Source organism: Monodelphis domestica, chromosome 3 (assembly GCF_027887165.1).
Source record: "Monodelphis domestica isolate mMonDom1 chromosome 3, mMonDom1.pri, whole genome shotgun sequence".
In the NCBI taxonomy this organism is placed as follows: Eukaryota; Metazoa; Chordata; class Mammalia; order Didelphimorphia; family Didelphidae; genus Monodelphis; species Monodelphis domestica.
In genome coordinates, this window is record NC_077229.1 from 69,253,789 (window position 1) to 69,277,984 (window position 24,196).

General features: G+C 37.8%; 1 protein-coding gene across 3 annotated transcripts in view; it reads right to left on the bottom strand.

Moving 5' to 3' along the window:
• The window catches only part of LOC103106400 (mucin-16-like), a 123,382-nt gene that overhangs the window by 86,802 nt on the left and 12,384 nt on the right, over positions 1–24,196 (bottom strand). For all 3 annotated transcript variants that reach the window (XM_056820596.1, XM_056820595.1, XM_056820597.1), the window contains exons 5-6: positions 23,547–23,585; positions 19,445–19,561 (exon numbers count right to left, since the gene is read on the bottom strand). In XM_056820596.1, the coding sequence (XP_056676574.1) occupies positions 19,445–19,561; positions 23,547–23,585 (156 nt within the window). The remainder of the gene's footprint in view (positions 1–19,444; positions 19,562–23,546; positions 23,586–24,196) is intronic.

A 24,196-nucleotide genomic window follows, 5' to 3' on the forward strand; every position in this document is an offset into this window, starting at 1 on the left:
GCCTAAGGGTTGATGGGGGAAGTTTGGGGTCATTTGGACAGAGATCCCCAGAGCCTGTGAGGATTTTGTCCTTCCTGAGAAGTGCAACCAATCCCCAACCCCTCACATTAGCACCTTCTCCCTGACAAGCACTTTCAAAACAAAAAGACTCTGACAGTAATTAGGATCTGCTTCTGCTCTAGGTTGGGTGGCCACCATGAGAAAGTATTAAATAGGAAAAAATATTAAATAGGAAGAGACTGATATATAGATGAATCTGTCCTGTCATCTTGCCCTCAGATGAGATAGGGATCCAGGCTCAGACAAACTGCCTGACGGATACCTGCTCAGGTTAAATGGAAAATGAAGCAGTAATCATTTGTTTAGAATCAGCTACTCCATTCAGGGTTTTAGGTGCTGGCCTTAGAAAAGCCTGTCCTCCAGTAGCTGACTTTTATCATAGTAAATTATATGTATACACACAAACTAACACAAGAAATGGACAAAATCCTCCATGAGCTCTTCATCCAAAGGCTGACATCTGGGCAGACAGTAATGGGACAGAGGAAGTTACCAGGTCTTACAACCTAATCACAAACTCCCCCATCAGTGAGTGTCCTGTTCTTAGACTATGAAAATGAGTTCATATCATATCTCAAAGCTGGAAAACAAGGGCCCAGAGCATGGATGAATACCAGTATAATAGAAAGAAAAGAAATATTTTCTTATCCAGGGCACCTACAGTAGATTCACTGGTCACTGATCTCATGTCTCCTGGTGTTCCATGGTCTGGGATATGGGTGAAGGGCCCTACACCAATCTCACTCGCTAGAAGAATAAATGAGAACACAAATTTCAGCCACAGGTCTGGGGGTAGAAAGGACAAGATGTTGTTCCCTTATATTTTGAAGGAAACTCCAAAATATGTGCTCTCTTTTCTTCATCATTCATCGAGCAGAGAATCTCTCTAGTATTCCCATTCTCTCATTTTTTCAAACTTTTCTAATCTAATGACAGCTTTCCTACTTCCCCATCTGTAAAAAAACCTTCATTTTATCCACCTGTCCCTGAGAGCTATCATCTCTGAACTCTCTTCCCTTTTATGACTGAAATCCTTGAGGAAGCTCTCTATAAAAGGTGCTTCAAGTTCCCTTCTTTCTACTCTCTTTTTAACTACAGTCTGGTTTTCAACCTCATCACTCAAGTGAAATTGCTCTCTTCAGTGTTGTTAACAATCTCTTAATTGCAAAAATCTCTTAATGGCCCTTTCTTCATCCTCATTCTTCTGAAGCTTTCTGTAGTCTTTGATACTATCATCCTATTCTCTTTCATTTTTATAACAAAACTCTCCTGGTTCTCCTCTTACTTGTATGACTACTCTCTTTAGTCTGATTTGCTGGATTCTTATCTAGGCCATCAATGCTTAATGTAGGTGTCCTACAAGGCTTTGAGCTGGGCCCCTCTCTTCTTCTATGAGTTTTCACTCAATATTCTCCTAAACTCACAAGATTTAACCATCATCTATATATTGATGATTCTCAAATCTGGTCATCCCACTCCTTAATGTCTGTTGTGACCTCCAGTCTTATGACTCCTATTGAACAACTGCCTGTTGGAAATTTTCAGTTGAGTGTGTTGTAAACATCTGAGCCTCAACATGTCCAAAAGTTAATTCATTGCCTTCCCCTGAAAACCTTTAACTCTTTTTTTCTTCTTGTAAATATTATTTTATTAGGTGATTTTCAAACATTATTCATTGGAAACAAATATCATTTTTTCCTCCCCCCTCCCTCCCGCCACCCCTCCCATAGCCAGCACATGATTCTTCTGGGTATCACATGTGTCCATGATCTGAACCCATTTACATGTTGTTGGTATTTGCATTAGGGTATTCATTTAGAGTCTCTCCTCAATCATATCCCCTCAACCCCTATAGTCAAGCAGTTGCCTTTACTCATTATTTTTACTCCCACCACTTGTCCTCTGCTTGTTGGTAGTATTTTTTCTCCTAGATCCCTGCAAATTATTCAAGGATATTGCATTGACACTAATGGAGAAATCATTACATTCGATTGAACCACAGTCTCTGTGTACAATGTTCTCCTGGTTCTGCTCCTTTTGCTCTGTATCACTTCCTGGAGGTTGTTACAGTCTCCATGGAATTCCTCCAATTTATTATTCTTTTTAGCACAATAGTATCCCATCAACAGCATATACCACAATTTGTTCAGCCATTCCTCAATTGAAGGGCGTTCGTTCCCTCATTTTCCAATTTTTGGCCACCACAAAAATCACAGCTATGAACATTCTTGTACAAGTCTTTTTCCTTATTATCTCTCTGGGGTACAAACCCAGCAGTGCTACAGCTGGATCAAAGGGCAGACAGTCTTTTATCGCCCTTTGGGCATAGTTCCAAATTGCCCTCCAGAATGGCTAGATCAATTCATAACTCCACCAGCAATGAATTAATGTCCCAAATTTGCCACATCCCCTCCAGCATTCATTACTTTCCTTTTCTGTCATGTTAGCCAATCTGCTAGGTGTGAGGTGATACCTCAGAGTTGTTTTGATTTGGATCTCTCTGATTATAAAAGATTTAGAACACTTTTTCATGTGCTTATTAATAGTTTTGATTTCTTTATATGAAAATTGCCTATTCATGTCCCTTGCCCATTTATACAATTGGAGAATGGCTTGATTTTTTCTACAATTGATTTAGCTCTTTGTGAATTTGCATAATTAGACCTTTGAGAGAGATTTTTGTTATGAAGATTGTTTCCCAATTTGTTGCTTCCCTTCTGATTTTAGTTACATTGGTTTTGTTTGTACAAAAACTTTTTAATTTCATGTAATCAAAATTATTTATTTTATATTTTGTGACTCTTTCTATGTCTGGCTTTGTTTTAAAATCTTTCCCTTCCCAAAGGTCTGACATGTATACTATTTTGTGTTCAACCAATTTACTTACAGTTTCCGAATTTATATCCAAGTCATTCACACATTCTGAGTTTATCTTGGTGTAGGGTGTGAGATATTGAACCAGACCTAATCCCTCCCACACTGTCTTCCATTTTTCCCAGCAGTTTTTAACAAATAGTAGATTTTGGTTCCAAAAACTGGGCTCTTTGGGTTTATCATATACTGTCTTGCTGAGGTCATTTACCTAAGTCTATTCCACTGATACTCCTTTCTGTCCCTTAGCCAGTACCAAATTGTTTTGAAGACCACTGCTTTATAATATAGTTTGAGATCTGGGACTGCAAAGCCCCCTTCCTTTGTATTTTTTTTTCATTATTTCCCTGGATATCCTTGATCCTTTTTTCTTCCAAATGAACTTTGTTATGGTTTTTTCTCATTCAGTAAAAAAAGTTTTTTGGCAGTTGAATGGGTATGTCACTAAATAGACAGCTAAGTTTGGGCAGGATAGTCATTTTTATTATTTTAGCTCATCTTACCCATTAGCAGTTAATGTTTTTCCAATTGTTCAAGTCTGTTTTTAGTTGTGTGGAGAGTGTTTTGTAGTTGTGTTCATATAGTTCCTGTGTTTGTCTTGACAGATAGATTCCTAAGTATTCTATATTGTCTAAGGTGATTTTGAATTGAATTTCTCTTTCTAATTCTTGCTTCTGAGGTGTGTTGAAGATATATAGAAATGCTGATGACTTATGCGGGTTTATTTTGTATCCTGCAACTTTGCTAAAGTTGTTGATTATTTCCACTAGCTTTTTGGTTGATTCTCTAGGATTCTTTAAGTAGACCATCAGGTCATCTGCAAAGAGTGACATCTTGGTCTCCTGCCAATTTCAATACCTTCAATTCCTTTTTCTTCTCTAATTGCTACTGCTAGGGTTTCTAGTACAATGTTGAATAATAGAGGTGATAATGGGCATTCTTGTTTCACTCCTGATCTTATTGGGAATGCATGTAGTTTATCCCCAATTCAGATGATATTTGCTCATGGTTTTAGATATATACTGTTTATTATTTTTAGGAAAGACTCTTCTATTCCTATGCTTTCTAGTGTTTTTAATAGGAATGGGTGTTGTCTTTTATCAAAGGCTTTTTCTTTGTCTATTGAGATAATCACGTGGTTTTGTTGGATTGTTTGTTGATATGTTCAAATTATGTGGATGATTTTCCTAATATTGAACCTTCAACTCTTTCTAAGTTCCCTTTAGCTATCAAGGGTATCACTGTCCTCCCAAGTCATCCAAGCTCACAAGCCAAGTCATCATAATTTTTAAAACCCCTTACTTTCTTCTTTAGTAGAAACTCTAAGACTTCTAAGGCAAAGGCTAGGCAACCAGGTTATTCTTTACTGCTCACCCTGTCACCCACCATATCCAGGGTGTTGACAAGATCTATAGATTTTGCTTTCATCACATCTCTCCCATATTCTCTGTCTCTCATATAACCCTGTAAATACTCTCGTATAGGCCTCCCACACCTGATGTCTTAACTATTGCGGTAGTTACCTATTTGGTCTCTCTATCCTAAGTCCCATCCCACTCCAGTCCATCTTCCATTCAACTGTGAAAGTGCTTTTCCTAAAACCTAGGTCTGACCAACTTCAATAACTCCCTATTGCTTTAAAAATAAAATACAAAACCCCATTTAGCAATCAAAATGCTTCATTACCTTCTATCTTTTTCCTATGCTCCTTATATTTTATTCCTCCTCACCCTGTAATATTCACTTTTCATTGCACTGACTTTGCTCTCAATTCAACTTTGGCTCTACCAAATTGAAAATATGCCTACTGGGTTGCACCCAGTTACTTGGGAGTGGAGTTTGGGGGAGGATAGAGAATGTCTTTTCAAGACATTAGCTCACTATGCAGAGGGGCCACTCTCAAGTAAAACTCTGTTCTGTAAACACAACTGCTGAAATTTTTATGAATATATCCAAATGTCATGTTGTAATATTTGATCTTTGGAGAGAAAAATCTGGAATACTTTCCTCATTTCCCTAACTTTCTTCAAGTCCATGCTAAGAGCTCCTCTGCTTCTTAGATGATCCTTCTAAATTCTAGTGCCCTGTTTCTCTTGATTATTTTCAATTGATCTTGTTTTTAGATTGTGTGTACATTGTTGTTGGCATATTGTCTCCCCAATTAGACTGTCAGCTTCTTAAGATTAAGGGTCTTTCTTCCTATCCCCTGTGCTCTGCAGAGTGTGGGGAAACAGCAGAAACAATGAATGGCTATCAACTCACTGACTGACTGACATTGCCTAAGGAAATTTTCCCTGTCTTGCTATTATTCTACAAGTTCCATACATGTTAAACTCAATACTAATCACCACAGAACGGTCCTTGTAGCTCAGGGATGGCCAGAGTGTGATACTATAGAGAGATGAGGGATCCTGAAATGCATTTACTCACCCAACTGACACAACAAGGCCTTAAGTATACAAAAAAAAAAAGAAGCTCTAAGAGGGAAATGGGAGGGAAAGTGATTTCCCCTGAGATGTTAAGCTCTCCTCCCTGGCCACATCTGACCCCCATCCTGCAGGGCTAGAGGAAGCCTGCTTCAAGCATTCTTCCTTAGGAACAGGATAGAGCTAACAGGCACATGAGCAAAAAGAGAAGTTGTCTCTGCCCTAGCACTGATGCCTTCTGTACTGTGGGAGCTGGGCTCAGAGAAGCTGATGTCCAGCTTTCCTTTGTGCTAGCTGGGGTCAGGATGATGACAAGAGTTGATGTTTCTCCTGAACTCCTCTGAGACTCTACAATCAGGCTGGCTAACCTGGAGTTCTCCAATGAGGATGTAGCCCCAGGTGAGCCTGTGCTTGTGGAGGCTGCACAAAAGGTAAAGGGAGGAATGAGGCTTGGCCACATGATGTTGAGTTCCTTTTATGAAGGACTCTTTCACCAATAGGGGTGGCTTGTTTCCCCCTGTGATGAGTGCCTGGCTGTCCAGGAAGGTGAACTTGATACAAACTCCATATTCATGCTATAGAGGCAGTGATGTTTGACAGCAGAAGATCCTGGTCACCACAGGACTGATCTTCACTACTGAAGCAATGCTGGCCTCCAGGGTAGCTGTGTTCTGATTTTCAGACTCCTGGTCAGCTGTCCCTGGTGCTCAAACAGTGACTTCAGAAAACATTTTAGAAACAAAGGTACCTAAGCTAGTCTGTACTCCCATTGAGTTCTCAAGTCACTTAAATTCTGCCTTCATGTTTTCAATTATAAAATGAGGATAATAATAGCACCTCCCTCCAGAGCCTGGTACATAGTAGATACTTAATTAACCCTTTCTTCTTCTCTACTCCTAACTCCTCTTACTCCCCCCCCCATATCACCATTGCTTCTCAAATGTCAAAACTCAGTAACCAGAAAAGGGGGCCCAGGATAGATGCCACATCAAGTCATAAGTTGAAAGGTAAGCATATTTTTTCATATAATGATCATAATAAAATGTAACACTTTCAGATTTGCAAAGTACTTTACAAATTTTATCTCATTTGTAAAAAATCAATCAATAAACACTTATTAAGCACCTATACTAAGGCAGGCATGGTTCTTAGTATTGAAAACTTGGAATCAAAAATAAAACATCCCCTGCCCTCCAGAAGCTTACAGTCTACCAGGAGCATTTAAACAATGAGTCCTCATGGACTTAGAAATTTGTCCTAGGAAAGGAAAAGAACACAGACTTCACCTGTTTACATTATCAAATCCTCTCTTTAGATTTAGATTTAGGTTTTAGATACTACTTGGCATTTTAAGGAAATATCCATTTTTTCCTATGATTTTTCCTGTTTTCAATAGGAATGGGTGTTGAATCTTGTCAAAGGTTTTTCCAGCATCTATTGAGATAATCATATGTTTTATGTTAATTTTGTTATTGATTTGGTCAATTATGCTGATAGTTTCCCCCATATTAAACCAGTCTTGCATTCCCACCTGGCTATGGTGAATGATCTTTGTGATATATTACTAGATTCTCTTTGCTATTATTATTTTATTTACCATTTTATATCATTAAGGTAATGGATTTTTACTTTGTTTTGCTCTTCCTGGATTAGGTATCAGCACTATATTTGTGTCATAAAAACATTTGGTAACACTCCATCTTGACCAGTTTTGCCAAAAAGTTTATATACCATTGGGATTAATTGCCCTTCAAAGATTTTGAGAGAATTCCCTTGTATCCATCTGGCCTTGGGTGGTTTTCTTGGGGAGTTCTTTGACAGCTTGGTCAATTTATTTTTTTCTGAAATGGTATCACATAAAAATTCTATTTCCTCCTTTGTTAAATCTGGGAAATTTATATTTTTGTAAGAGTTTAGCCATTTCCACTTGATTATTAATTTTATTCTTATATAATTGGGTAAATGATCTACCATTAATGTTAGAAATAATTCTAGAGATGGAAGCTAAAGAAATATAAAAAGATATTGACGAAATAATTATTGGGGGGTGGTGATCAGTATTTGCACATTATATGATGGCCTCCTTAAAAAACCCAGAGAATCAATGAAAAATTAAGGTAAACAATTAAAATATTCAACTAAGTAATAAGATATTTAACAAAAAACAGAACAATCCTCAATTTTTTGTGTATTACCAACAAATATCAAGGAGGAAAATGTAGGAAAAGAAAACCCATTCAAAATAAATATAGAATTATAAAATAGTGTGAATCCATACATCACAAAGAAGAATTATGTGAATAGGCTGGAGCCAGGATGGTAGATTAGCAGCAGCTACCCAGCTGCACTCTCCTCACATTCCCCTCCATCCAAACAATTTAAAAATAACACATTCAAACAAATTTTAGATATACAGAGCCAACAAAAGATCAAAGTGAGACATATTTCTTTCTTAAGAAAACTTATGAAGTTATAAGGAGAAACCTGTGACTCGGTGGGTGTGGGGCAGATGTGTCCCTAACACACAGAGAGTGGCAACTGTAGGTAAAGGGGCCAAACAACTGATAAGAAAAAGATTAATGGAGTGCTCCCCCTTGATGGCAGTGAGTAGGGATAGCACTGGTTGGCAACTTTGTTGCCCATATTCAGTTCAGAATCACAGTTCCAAGGAGGAAAAGAACATTAGTAGTCCTTCAAAAGGGATCTGGGGCCCTGGTCATAGCTCCAAAGCAAAGTGGAAGGCTAGCTCTTGCAGATGAAGTGCACCAGGAGCCGCTTCCTGGGTAAAGCCCAGAGTTCAGAAGAGGAAAGCAGTGACTATACCTAGTGCAGATTTACACCGTTTTTGAAGCAGAAAAGTCACAGACCTCTAGAATGAGCTCTGAAAAAAACAGCACTTTGAGGCCATGATTTTCCTCCCTCCAGTGAGCAAAGCTCGATTTTTATATAAAGTTCAAAATCAAGAAATGGGCTGGAAAAATTAGCAAACAACAAAAAACGAACTTGATCATGAAATGCTATTATATCAGCAGGGAAAATCAAGAATAATCTCAGAAGAAGACAACAATGTGAAAACTTCAAAGAAAACATAGTGAGAGTTGCTACTTATTTGTCCCAAGCCCACTTTTGGAATTTCTGGAAGAGTGAAAGAGAGATAAGATTTATAGAGGGAAAATGGAGAAGAAAACTGTGAAAAGACAATTAACACCTTTATAAAAGGAGCACAGAAATATCAAAGAAAATAAAATAATAAAAACAAAATTGGTGAAATGTAAAAGAAACCTAAAAATTCCCTGAAGAACTCCTTAACAAAAACTGACTAAACATAAAAAGAGGAACAAAAATTCACGAAAGAAAAGAATTCTTTAAAAACCTAAATTGGACGAATCACTAAAGAGGTACAAAATTTCACTGAAGAAAATGATTCTTTCAAAATCATAATCGTTCAACTGTAAGCTAATGATTTCTTGAGACATCAAGAAACAGTTCAACAAAGGCAAAAGAATGAAAAGGTAGAAAAAATGTGAAATATTTCATTGGAAAAATGACTGACATGGAAAATAGAGAAGAGATGATTTAAGAATTATTGGATTACATGAAAGCCATGATCAAAGAAAGTGCAAGAGCATAATCTTTCAAGAAATTATCAAGGAAAGATACCTTGTTATCTAAGGAATTGACAGGATTCACTGATCACCTTCTGAAAGGAATTTAAAAATAGAAATTCTCAGAAATATTATAGTCAGAGAAAATACTCAAGGATTCATAAAGAATCAACTCCAATATCATAGAGACACAGTTAGGATTACCTAAGGTGTAGTGGCTTCCAAGTTAATGGAGTAAAGACTTTGGAATATGATATTCTGGAAGGTAAAAGGAGCTAGGTTTCACAACCTAAAATAAACTAGGTTTTACAACCTAAAATAAACAAGCATTCATGGAGAAACCAGAGCTTCATAGAAAATCTGACATTTCAAACAAAAGTCTAAGGAAAAGCATAAAAGAATAACCATGAAAGAGTAACCATAAGGAATTAAAACTTAAATTTTTTATATTCCTATACGGGAAGATGACATAGATAAGTCGTAAGAACTTTATGATTATTAAGGCAGTTAACAGTTTATGTTGGCATTGTGGTAGAGGCATGGAGAGAGAGAGGACTTGTAAACCAAGATGCAAGAAACAAGCTGGGGACCTAATCTGCCTGTCAATCAAGAGGAAGGTTCCAAAAGGAATGTTCCCAGGAGTGGCAGTTGGGGGTTTCTGGCCACAGAGAGAAGGAGGAGAAACTTAGCTTTGATTTTGGCTCTCTGGCTCAGGTAGATAAGCTGGCCAGGAGAAACTGTGACAGAGAGAGGAGAAAAAGGAGAAACTTGGCTTTTGGAGCTGGTTGTCTCTTTGAGAGTTGAGCTGGCCAGGAGTAACTGAGAGACTTTGAACTTTGTTTTGTCTCTGGGCTTAAGCTGAGAGACCTTGCTGACTTTGTGAAGAAGTAGAAAGAAGATTTTAAACAGCTGTTGTCCTCCATATCTCTAACTGTCTTAGAATCACGGTTTGTGAATGGACTACTTTCTCAAACCAACAAATTCTCCCTCATTATAGACTAGGGAATACCTTATTTCTCTTACCTCAGTTTTCTATCTTGTTATCCCAATAAACCCCTTGACTTGAAAAAGTAAAAGAAAAGAATATCTTCATAGTTTACTCAAGGGGAAGGGAAGAAGCCAAAAGCTTCAAAAAGAACTGGGAGGTGAGGGAGGCAGGAAGGAGAGGGTTGGAGAAAGGAGGGAGTGAAAGGAAGGAGGAGGTTAGAAAGATATACTGATCCATCAGCCTCAGTAGAGATTCAGTAGGGAAACCCCAGAGCATTCCCCAGTTCCCCTGTGTGGCAGCATCCCTGTACTAGCATCCCTCAGCATTTCTCATTCCTACCTCCATTACTACCAAGCAGTTTTAGGTTCCCCTCTAGCAGTTCTTTAGTAAGCCAGCGTACATCCAGTTAGTTCAACCAGAAACAGTTTCCTCAGTTTACTTTTTCTATTTCAATTGGCACCCTTAGTCTGACTGTACCCGACAATCCCACAGGCAGGAAAGAATAGATAGACAAAAGATGTTTAAACAAGTGGTTTTTGCAATAGTGGTCATGGCAGCCATTACCTGCTTTGGGGTTTACCACATTGTATATAACAGGATAACCCATATGGTAGTAGATACTATAGAGTACGTTGGCAATGTTACAATGAATGTTTTACAAATGCCATTTTAACATGAATTGGTTCTCTGGCAAGTCCTGGCACAAGTATATGTAATCTTTATGGCTGTGTTGCATCCTCTAACCCAAGTGAAAAAAGTTTTCAGATTCATGGTTACCCTTAAGACAGAGAAAATTATAGCCATTGATAACAACTTAGACAAGATGATTTAGTCAGTATTTGAACAACTGATCAAGAAAAAAGGTCTAGAACTAGTTATGAGTAAGGACAATGGGCAAACAGAGAATGCACCTCAGGAAAATGAGGGTGGCAATGGAAATGAAAATCAGGCTGCTAATGACCCTGAGAAAATCTGTCCCTGGAAGGAAGTTGCCAAGCTAACTGCTAATGCTGGTGTGATTCACTCAAAAGTCCATAGACAATTTACTCCTCAGGAACTTGAGTCCATTAAATGGCATTTCTCAAAATTTGTGGACAATCCTTTTCAATCCCACAAGGAGCTTAAAGGGGGCACTCAGGATTTTTGATCCAGACTTCGATGATGTAGAATTTCTGCTATCAGAACTGTTCAGCCCCCATGAACAAAGGCAGTTTTTGGAGAAAATTAGGTCTGAGAGCAATTTGACCAGCTGGCCAACAGTAGATCAAAGAGGGGATTATGGACTTTGCAAATCCAACTAGCATGTCCTATCTGAGAAAATACAGAGAGGATTTGCTGCAAGCCGTTAAGCAATGTTGTTCCCAACGGAATGCATGGGTCAAGTTTGGCAAGGTCAGGCAGGATTAAGGGGAACATGCTGCCACACACATACATAGACCATCTGTCAAAAATAGCAGAGTCAATCTTAGGGCTAGAAGCCATCAGTGAAGAGAGAACTGGCCATGTTCATAGACAATTTCTTAGGGGAAGCACATGCAATTTGAGAATATTTTTCAAGAACTATTTCCTTAGATATGACTCAGTTTCTCTAATTGAATTGAGAGAGGCTGCAGGTTACCTATTTGAAAGCAATTCATAACAGAGTAAAGAAGTTCAAGACCTGAAAGATAAGTTAGAGAGGACTGAAAAGGATTTAAAAGAAAAGGAAATTGAAGAAATTATATTTTTGAACACAATTAGGACATACACAAAACCTAGAACTAAGAAGAAACCTAGTTACCAAGCAAGATCAGTGCAAAAAGAAACTAGGGAGTGTTTCTTTTGTCACCAGAAAGGGCCTTTGATAAGAAACTGCTTTTTGAAGAAGAAACATGAGAGTAATAACAGAGACAAACATAATGCAGAAACTAGATACAAGAAATCCACTTACCATTCACACTGCAAGTTAAAGTCCTCACAGCAAGCTCCTGATTTGAGTGAAATGCAAAATGCTATAAAAACTGGAGCAAAGCCAAAGTATTCAGACGTGGTTAGAAGAGAATTATGAAGCCAGGCCCGTAGTGACACTTGGAGGTAGAAAAAAATAATAATGAGGCTGCAGATAAAAATAGTAGAAAAAATTGGGGAAATAGTGTGAAATTGGTGCAAGAAAATGACTCTGTGAATGATAGCCATTGCAATAAAGCAAAAGGAAGGCAGAGCCAGATTAAAGACAATGAGGCAGAAATTAATGAAATAACATCTCAAATTGCAAATGAGATGAGAGACTTTGACAAGACCTGTATAGTAACCACACAGGAAAAGTCTGTAAAGGAAATCATATCATTCCTTGACAACTTTTTCCAGTGTAGAATAGATAATGGTATTGAATTGTGCAAAAGAAAAAGAGTCACAAGAACTCAAGAAAAAGTTAGTGACTAATACAGAAAATCATAATTTCAATTCCCTAAAGGTTACTGTTGCTAAATATGACAAGGCTCTAGAAAAATTCACAGATGAAGTCCCACCTAACTTAGTTAATTCTATCAAGAGCTTTATGGCAGAAGTACCCTCAGAAATGACATCTAATTTGAATCCAGAAGCTAGCACCTTCCATCCAGTACTGAGTGATTTAGTTAAAGAAAAACTAACTCATAATGAAGCTGAAATCACTTAAGAAAATAATTATCATACTCAAAGTAGTGGAGGTGACATTCCAGTTAAATTTGAAAAGAAGGATGGAATGGAATTCTTATCAACTGGAATAACCACCATGGATTCAAAAGACAGGCTTGAAGCCAGCATTCTAAGGGGCAAAGGGATATCCAGCCAAAGCTACTGCGGTGGTTTAGGTTCATGTTCCATTGAAGACTTCATTGGGAATGGATCAAATCAAAAGAATTAACTGAGTTACATAGGCAGCTGGCAGATGGTAGCAAAGACAGGAGTACTAATTTGGTGGCAATACACTCTTTACTACACACAGGCCAGAACCATATATATAGATTAAAGTGGGAAAGAAAAACCATATGGCTCTCTTACATACTGGTGCTTCAAAGTCTGTCCTAAAGACATGTTCAGGGGATACTGACATAGGGGGTATGGTTTCTGTAGCTGGAGCAACGGGACAAACACAACGGGTCCCTGAGCTCAAAAGCACAATGGTTAAATTAGGTTCTCTCACCATAGATCATACCTTCTTGTTGATTCCATCGTGCCCAGACAATCTTTTAGGACGAGATGTTTTGTGCAATATACAAGCAACATTACAATGTGAAAAATCAAATCTGGGGAAATTTATTTGCATCTAGCCAAGAATTCACTGAAGCACTATTCGTTGTTATACTTAGAATTGTTGTATACTTATTATATAGAAATGTTGTATACTTATACAACTTGAGGAAGAACCTGAAAAGATTCAAGTCGTGACTTCTATGTATGACATACCCACAGATAATATGACAGGGGTTGTTTGCAAAACACCAAAATGATGTGGGTCAGATTAAATCGATTACTCCTGTTAGGATTGAGGTCAGGGAAGGGATACCACCTAAGATTCTGCAATACAAGTTGAGTAGAGAAGCAAGAGAAGAGATAATACCCATTATAAATAGCTTGCTTGAGCAAGGTATATTGAGACCTATGGTATCTGAATACAATAGTCCAATATTAACCATTAAAAAGAATAAGCTAAATGAAGATGGCATTCCTGCATGGAGATTTGTGATGGATTTAAGGGCTGAGAATAATTTCATTAGGAAGAGATATACCGTAACACCATCTCCAAATGATATTATGACTCAGATACCTGCAGAAGCTAGGTGGTATACAGTGTGAACCTGAACAATGCTTACTTCACTATACCGTTACACCACGATTCTCAAAATATTTTTGATTTCCAATGGGGGCAAAATCCAGCTGTGCTATACTAGATTAGTGCAAGGTTGTTGTGAGTCTGTTTCAATATTTTGTCAACTGTTGCAAAGAGATGTAGCTATCATAACTTTCAAACACAGCAAATTGATACACTGTGTGGATGATTTGTTGCTAGCATCTCCTGACCCTAAAACTTATTTAGAAGATTCAAAGAAATTGTGAATAGAACTTTATACGAGGGCACATAAAGTTTCTAAAAAGAAGATTCAATGGGTCCTACCAACAGTTGAATATTTAGGATTTGTCCTAAAATCTCAAATGAAAGGATAGCAGACATACAGAAGCTAGGCATCCCTAGAACTAAGAAAGAATTTAGAGATCTTCTGGGGGTTGCTGGTTTCTCGAGGCAGTAAATAGTGGGTTATTCTCATATTTCCAAGTGCTTGACTGATTTGACAAAGAAAGACATCAAAGAACCATTGCAAATGAATAAGGAACATTCACATGCTTTGTCACAGTTGAAGGGAGCTATTCTATCAGCTCCAGCTTTGGGAATAGCTAATTATAAGAAAGAATTCCACTTTTACGTCCATGAAGCAAAAGACATCGCTTCTGGAATGTTAGCACAGTATTTTCAATTGAATCTAAGGGCTATTGTGTTTCACAGTTCTATCCTTGACACAGTTGTACAGGGCATGGTGCATTGCCTCAGGAGCATAGTAGCTACAGCTGCAATAATCAAGAAGTCTTCTGACATAGTACTGGGATGTAAATTGCATGTGTATTCTGCACACCAAATTGAAAAACTGTTATGGTCGCAGAGTACACATTCATTCACCGATGCAAGAATATCCCAGTATGAAGTCGTTTTGTTAGGCAATGATGACATCACAATTCATAGATGTGCACTGTTGAACCCAGCAACTCTAATCCCTGATTTGCCAATGGGTGGAGAAGTATTGCATGATTGTGATCAGATAGTAGAACTCCTGCATAGGCCAAATGAACGCCTGAAAGATACACCTCTTATTGATCCAGAAATGGAGTTATACACAGATGGGTCCTCCTATGTTCGTGATGGGAGAGAAATTCTCAGGGGCAGCGGTTGTTGACTATGACAAAACGCTTTGGTATGCATTGTTGCCAAGTCATGTCAGAGCCCAGGGAGCCGAGCTTAAGGCTCTGCTCATGGCCCTGGAATTAGCTAGGGGGAAAAGAGCTAATATATTTCTGGATTCACATTATGCTTTCTCCACTGTACATTGGTCATCATACATATGGAAAAACAGGTTATAAAATTTCAGCTGGGAAACCAATTGCACATGGCAATCTGATAGATCATATTATAAGTGCTATAGACTTTCCTAAGAAGGTGGCCATAATCCATTGTAAGGCACACACTCATGGAAAGGACAGGGTATCCCTAGGGAATGACAGAGCAGACATAACATCAAAGTATGCTGCTAGGTTCGGTCCCCACCTTGTGCTGAATTTCTCTCGGATTGAAAGGCATAATCTCACTGAAGCCTATGACAGAGAAGTGATACAATCATGGAAAGAGCAGATAGGTGCTAAACTGATCAAAGGCGTCTGGATCACTCGGGTAAACCTATTCTCCTAAACCTATTATCAACATCTATGCACCGTAATTCATGCAAAGGGACAATACAATACGGAGTAGAAGGGGTTCTGAATACCATTAAAGAGATATTGGACAGCACCAGGAATAACTAAAATGCCATTAGAACTTGTCAGGCACGTGAGACATGCAGGAGATAAAATCAAAGACATTTTAAGAGTGTTGCATTGGGAGGCAGACCACTCAGTTATATGCCTTTCCAGTGTGTTCAAATTGATTATATCAACTTGCCTAAGGAAAAAGGATACAAATATGTATTGGATAGTGGATAGACTGACTAGATAGGTTGAAACATGTCCATACAAGAAAAGTGATACTGCTAGAGTAGTGAAATTTCTATTGAAGAAGATTATACCTAGACATGGCATTCCCAGTACCATTGGCTCGGACAAGAGGTCCCACTTCACTTCCCAGGTTCTACAAGAAATCTATAAGGATTTGGGGATTAAATGCAATTACCATTCAGTTTATCGGCCCCAAAGTTCCAGGCAGGTCGAATGGATGAACAAAGAGTTAAAAACACAAATAGGTAAACTCTGTTCAGAAACACATTTAAAATGGACAGATGCTTTGCCTCTTGCTTTGTTCAACATTAGATCCAGGCCTAGGACTGACCTGCACATATCACCTTTCAAAATGCCGTATGGTCAGCCTCTTTGGCATGGTAGAACAGTAAAGCCACCTTACTTGTCCATGTTAAGAGGGGAATGTGTTCTTCCAGAATACTTAAAACAGATACAATGTAGGATTGAAGAACTAAGGAAACTGGGTTTGCTTGTGCAAAAAACATCCCTAGATTTTTCATTGCACAACATAAAACCAGGTGAAAAAGTTTATGTCAAGAACTTTAATAGAAAATCTCCTACAGAACCAAGATAGATCAGACCTACTACAGTCATAATGACAACCCCAGCGTCTATAAAAGTTGATCAAAAGATCCATGGTTCCATGATCCACATGTGAAAGTGCATCACCCCATAATACTGAGTAGCCCTAGGAAAAATAATTGATAAGCAAATGCAGTCCCTACCAGAAACACAGGAAAGCACATGAATACCTGCCATCAGAATACAGTAGAGAGAGCCCCGCACAAGTTAAAATAATGAAAGGATAGCACCCTGAAATTATACAGCCAGTAACACAGTAATATGAAAGGAAAACCTTACATTTGAAAGAGTAGCAGCCACAAAGAAACAAAGCCTCTATATAAGTTATAAAATAGTCTCTGCCTGACATTGTAACAAAACGAAAAGAACTATCTCCAAGTTCTACATACAATAACCATCCAGGAACTACATACAGTAATCATATGATAAACTTCCTTGAAGAAAAAAAATTGATATCATTATTCTTACCAACGTCTTAAAAACCTATGCATAATGCTTATCCCCATGCATGAAGAAAAACACAAGTTGACCTAACTTGCAAATCTGAAGTACAAATGCAAAAAGCTTACCCCCATGCATGAAGAAAATCATATGTTATATTACTTGCATACACATAAAATTGATACATTTGGGCACTCATGAAAATTTCCTCTTACTTCCATACAAAAGTAACTTTTCACTCTTACTAGCACGCATATGTAAAAAACTAACTTACACACATGTTTGTGGTTTGTTCATGTGTTCCCAGGTTCCTGATTTGAAGAACACAAGTCTTCAATCAAGTGATGGAAGACAGAAGAGTGATATGTTGACCAGAGAGAATGGAAGTTTCTATAGGCAACATGAATGGACATGGAAGGACTTTGGAACTTTGAAATTTTGGAATTTTGGCCATGAATAAGTGTAAGACTATGTCATACATGTAAACACCCATATTGCATGCACATCCTACAAAGCAAAGTAAGATACATCCATGGGATGAGTAAGTATACAACATGCATGACAACAAAGACACACTGATGAGAAATTTCTGTGGGAAATTCAAACAGATAGTAATATCCTTTTCTGCATGAGTTTGCACAGAAATTTAGAATGATGTACATATGTAAATCTGTACTGTGTTACTAATTGACTAACGAGCTAACTTTTTAGAGTAAGTTCATTAATAGTCTAACTACTAACATTAGTAATAGACTATTGAATTTGTTTAAGGCTTAAGAAAGTAAACATAGAAGTTCTGAAGCAGGGAAGTTATATTGTATTATGATTGTAAGTTAGCATTTGTTAGTGATAGGAAATTTTACTTAGTGAATTTATAGACATTAGGAATTAGAATATTTGCATATTCTTAATGTTAGTGGAATTGTTGAGATGATTTGGAAATTGTTACTTGCTTTGTTATTGTCAAACTATGTTCATGTAATTCCCCTAACCAAACCATTTTCCTATAACTCACACTTAGCTTAGCATTTAGATTGATAGACCAGCTAAGATGAGTTTAGGATTTTGTTATTGGGGGAGGGGGGTGGTAAGAGTATATTTCAGATAGGAAAGAGTTAAGATAGATAGATGAAATTATTAAGGTAAGTATCACTGAAAAATGCAAGTTGTATTTTTTGCTAATAGAAGCGGGGGGGTTGAGGTAGAGGCATGGAGATAGAGGGGACTTGTAAGCCAAGATGCAAGAAACAAGGTGGGGACCTAACCTGCCTGTCAATCAAGAGGAAGGTTCCAAATGGAATGTTCCCAGGAGTGGCAGTTGGGAGTTTCTGGCCACAGAGAGAAGGAGGAGAAACTTGGCTTTGATTTTGGCTCTCTGGCTCAGGTAGTTAAGCTGGCCAGGAGAAACTGTGACAGAGAGAGGAGAAGAAGGAGAAACTTGGCTTTTGGAGTTGGTTGTCTCTTTGAGAGTTGAGCTGGCCAGGAGAAACTGAGAGACTTTGGACTTCGTTTTGTCTCTGGGCTTAAGCTGAGAGACCTTGCTTATTTTGTGAAGAGGCAGAAAACAGATTTTAAACAGCTGTTGTCCTCCATATCTCTGCCTTAGAGTCACAGTTTGTGAATGGACTACTCTCTCAAACCCTCAAATTCTCCCTCATTATAGATTAGGGAAATCCTCATCCCTCTTACCTCAGTTTCCTATCCTGTTATCCCAATAAACCCCTTGACTTGAAAAGGAAAAGAAAAGAGTATCTTTATAGTTTACTCAAGGGGAAGGGAAGAAGCCAAAAGCTTCAAGAAGAACTGGGAGGTGAGGGAGGCAGGAAGGAGTGGGTTGGAGAAAGGAGGGAGTGAAAGGGAGGAGGAGGTTAGAAAGATATACTGATCGATTAGCCATCAGTAGGGATCAGTAGGCTAACCTCAGAGCATTCCCCAGAGCAGTTCCCCTGTGTGGCAGCATCCCTGTACTAGCATCCCTCAGCATTTCTCATTCCTACTTCCATTAACTACACCAAGCAGTTTTCAGGATTCCCTCTAGCAGCTCTCTCTAGTCACAAGCTAGCCAGAGTAGTCATTAAAAAAGAAATAATTTCCTCTGTTTACATTTCTGTATATCAGCATGTGTATCAATCTATGATATTGGAATGATTTCCAAAAAAGAATGAAGGGATGATAAAGAGGGATGCACTGGAAGAAGAGGGAGGGAAAAGAGGTAGAATGGGGGAAAATTTTCACATAATGTACAAAGAACATGTTTTACATTGGTGGGGACAAGTATAAATTTTATGTATCATAAATATATTTAATGCATATTATGAATTTATATGTTTTATAAATTAACAAAATTATTTTTAAAAGAGCTATTCCCCAGTTGAGAAATGATCAAAGAAAATGAATAGGCTATTATATGTATACACCCAAACAAATAAAAGAAATAGCAAAATCCCCCATGAGTCCTTCATCCAAAGGCTGCTATCACAGCAAATTTTAGGGCAGAAAGTAATACGACAGAGGAAATTGTCAAATCTTACAACAACCTAATGACAAATTTCCCCCATCAGTGATTGTCCTGTTCTCAGACTATGAAGATGACTCCATATCTCAAAATTGAAAACAAGTGCCCAAAGCAAGGATAAATACCAGTATAATAGAAAGAAAATATATTTTCTTACCTATAGAATATACAATGGATTCACGAATCAGGAGGCCACTAGTCAGTGATGTCTTGATGTCTCCTGGTGCTCCATGGTCGGGGATATGGGTGACAGCTCCTACACCAACCTCACTTCCTAGAAGAATAAATGAGAACATATATCTCAGCCACAGGAGTGGGCGTAGAAAGGACAATATGTTGTCCCCATATATTCTGAAGGAAATACCATTTGATATATGCTCTTTCCTTCATCCTTCACCCAGCAGGGAATATCTCTAGTATTCCCATTGTTTCATTTTGTTTTCAAACTCTCCTCATCTACTGGCAGCTTTCCTTCAACCCCAAATGAAAAACAGCCTTCATTTTGTCCACCTGTCCCTGATAAATATCATTTCCTTTCTCTCTTCCCATTTGTGACTGAAATTTTTGAGAACGCTATCTATAAAAGGTGCTTCTACTTCCCTTCTTCCTACTCTCTTTTTAACTACAGTCTGGTTTTCAACCTCATCATTCAAATGAAATTGCAAAAATCTCTTAATGGCCTTCTTCTTAATCTTCATTCTTCTTAAGCTTTCTGCACTCCTTGATACCCGAATTCTCTAATTTTGATAACAAAACTCTCCTGGTTGTCCTAGGACTTCTCTGATTATCCTGTTTTAGTCTCATTTACTGGATTCTTACTTAATTACGTCTTAGTGTAGGTGCCCTATAAGGTTTTGAACTGGGCCTTTCTTCTCTTCTTCTATGGGGTTTCACTCAGTGCTCATAAACTCACATAAATTTATTTATCATCTCTTTTCTGATGAGTCTCAAATCAGGCCATCCATCCTTAATCTTTGTGGTGACCTCCAGATTTACAACTCCTATGGGACAACTGCCTGTTGGAAATTTTGAATGGGGCATCTTGAAGAAATCTTAAACTCAACATGTCCAAAACTTAACTCATTACCTCCCTCTCAAAACTTTCTGACTCTTCCCAATGGCTATCCAGGGTATCACTCTCCTCCCAAATCTCCCAGGCTCACAAGCCTGGTCATCATTCTTTTAAAATAAAACCCTTACTTTCTGCTTTATTAGCAACTCTAAGACAGAAGGGCAAGGAGTAGACAGCTAGGCCATTCCTGACTGCTCACCCTCCAAACCACCATATCCAATCTGTTGACAAGATCTATAGATTTTGCTTTCATCACATCTCTCCTAGATTCCCTGTCTCTCATACTTCCTCACTAATGCCTCAACTACTGCAGGAGTTTTCTGGTCCCTGTCCCAAGTCCCATCCCATTCCACTCTCTCCTCCATTCAATGGTCAAAGTAATTTTCCTAAAACCCATATCTAATCATGTCATTGTCATATTCAAGAAATAAGTCCCAATTGCTTCAAGGAGAAAATACAAATCCCATTTAGCAATCAAATCCCTTCTTAACATGCTCCAACATTTTTCTCATATTCTTCTTATTCCCTTACACCTCCTTTCTCCAGTGACATCTTTTTGTTCATCCTTGCACTCACTTTGCTATCTCAACTCACTTTTGGCCATTTTTTTAAATCTTCCTATATTAAGGTATAAGGTTAGGTTTGAACCCAGGACTACCTATTCTCTAGGTCTTCCTCTCTTCCACTGAGCCAGCTAGCTGCCCCAGTCTCTTTTGCTTTTAAAGCTCTTCTTAAATGTCATCCAACTTTAGAGAGAGAACTGATGAATTCTGAGTGCAAACTGAAGCAGATGTTTTCAATTTTCTTCATTTTTGTTGCTCTTTTCCCCACAACATGATTCATGGTGAAATGTTTTGCATGACTTTATATGGATAATACGTATTTTATCTCTTGCCTACTCAGTCTGTGAGGGAGGTAGAAATTTTGGAACTGAAAATACATTTTTTAAGTGGTTTTCTTTTTAGTTCCTTCAATTTCTTTTTTTCTTCCCTTATTGCAAAAGGTAGCATATCTAGCACAATATAAAACAATTATTATGATAATTCATAATAATTGCTTCATCTCTAATCTCATTGGAAAGGCTTCTAACTTATCCCCATTGCACATGATAGTTGCAAACAGAACTAAACCATCAGGTTTTAGATCGATACTACTTGTCATTTTAAGGAAATATTCATTCTTATGCTTTCTCCTATTTTTAATAGGAATGGGTGTTGAATCTTCTCAAAGGTTTTTCCAGCATCTAATGAGAAAGTCCTGTGTTTTATGTTCATTTTGTTATTGATCTGGCCAATTATGCTGAAAGTTTTCCTCATATTAAACCAGTTTTGTATTCCTGATATTAATCACAACTGGCTATGCTGAATCATCTTTGCTGTACTTACTGGAGTTTCTTTGCTAATATTATATTTAAGATTTTTACAACAAGGTTCATTCAGGAAATTGATCTATAATTTTCTGTTTTGCTCTTCCTGGTTTAGATCAGCACCATATTAGTGTCACAAAAAGCATTTGGAAATACTCCTTCTTTTGCCTATTTTGCTTTAAAATGTTTATTTAGTATTGGGAGTGACTGCTCTTGAAATTTTTGAGAGAATTCCCTTGCAGCAATCATCTGGCTGGGGAGGGGGGTGTTCCTTGGGGAGTTCTTTGACACCTTTAGCAATTTATTTTTTTTCCAAAATGCTATCATTTAAATATTCTATTTCATCATTTGCTAACCTAGGAAATTTGTATTTCTGTAAATATTCATCCATTTCCACTAGATAGTCCACTAGAATACTTTTATTTTCATATACTTGGGGGTAAAATAGCTACTACTGATTTGCTTTAATTTCCTCTTCATGTATGGTGAAGTCATGTTTTATAAACTTTTCATACTGGTAGTTTGATTTTCTTCTTTACCTTTTGAATCAAATTAACCAATGTTCTATGCTATATGGAACAGGTGTTTTGTTTGTTTGTTTCATAAAACCAAATCCTAGTTTATTAGTTCAGTAACTCTCTTATTTTCAATTTTATCAGTTTCTCCTTTGATTTTTAGGATTTCCAATTTGAACTTTATTTAGAGATTTCTGTTTTGTTCTATTTATACTTGTTTTAGTTGCATGCACAAAGATCTGATTTTCTCTATATTTTTACTATAAGGCATTTACATTTTATATCACAGCCTTAACCCACCCTCTCTCTTCAAGGTAATTATATATTGTTCCTCCTCTTACAATGTATAATTTTAATGTGTCCTTCTCCATTTGTTGGCTATGGGAGACTTCACCTCCCATAGCTATGACATTGCACAAGCTGTCTTCTATACCTGAAATGCTCTCCCTTTCCTCCCCTCCAACTCAGAGGCCCCCCCCCTTTAAAGGTCAAGATTCAGCTCCAGCACCACCTTCCACATGAAACCTTTCATGATTTCCTACATTCTTCCTCCCTACCTGTCTTGTTAATTGTATTTATTCTTAGTTTATATTCAACATATATTCATCTCTGTAGTTGTTAGCCTTGTTAGAATACATGGATCTTGTAAGAAGGTATCATTTCATTCTTTGTCATATCTGACACCTGAGAATGTGTCTCTCCTGCCCTCTGCAATTCCTGTTTCATGTCTTTATGGATGTTAGATTTAATCGAACGTTTCCAGGGAAGAATAAGTTAAGCATTAGTTTATTCCTACCTATAATGCCAGAGGATCATGACAACTGAGCAAGACACATGGTTAGAGAGAGTGTAGTTATTGAAGGAGCAGAGGATTAAAAACATTACTAATGAAAACTATTGGGCAACTTTGGTGAATGAAGAATATAAGGGAGAGCCACAAGTCTCTCTGGAATGTTGGGAGATCCCCTGAATGTATCAGATTACAAAGACCACAAGGTCTGACTCTTAATCTTGAACAAGAAAGAGATAGGGACAGCCTGCTTTCCCAGGCCCATGGGATAATTTTCTCTTTTGAACTATTTATATATTTTGAGTTGCAAAAAGAAAATAGACAAATGAGTAAATGGAGTCTAAACTTTAGCCATATCTAATAGTGTATCTAATTCTGAATCCCTAACACCACTTTTAATCCTCTGCCCTACATTACTCCCTTCCAAAAAGATGAAAAAATCTTTCATTGTAGTGTCCCATTAAAGAGATATAAATATAGATAATAAAGTAGAGAATAAAGAAATCTAAAACTCACTCTTTGTCGATCTGATTCCTGGCAGCTTATGTTGATACCCTGTAGTTTGAGAAGGGAAAGAAAAGAAAAAAAGAAAAATTCAGAGGGAACAAGTGCTAGAGAGAAGCTGAGGGCAGGGAAGGAACAAGGGAAGAAACAGCAGATGAAAGGAGGGAAGACGAGAAGAGAATAGCAGAGGGGAAAAAGAGAATAGGACAGAAGAGACATAAAGACAAGATTTTGGGAGATACAGAAAAGAAAGGCCAAAAAGGAAAGAGAAAAGAGAGGGAGAAAAGATAGAAGAAATATAGAAAGGTGAGAGAGAGGGGGGGGAGAGAAAGAAGGAGAGAGAGGGAAGGAAAGATAGAGGTGGGAGAGGGAGGAAGAGAGTTTGAGTAGGGTATCTCTTTGTGGACAAAAAGGAGTAATGGAGAGGAGTTGGTTTGGGACCCATAGGAGGAAAATGGTGCTTCAGCATTCAAGAAGAAGGGACTCATGGCATACTTCTTTGTTGAAGGAATCTAAATACAATCCAGTCTCTTCTGATCTTGAGAAGTGACCTCCCCATGTCTTCATAGTTTGTCACCATTTTGAGGGCCAGGGCTCCCAGGAGCGAGAGAGAAACCATGAAAACAAAGGAGACCCAAAAGGAAAGAAGAATTTGGGGCAGG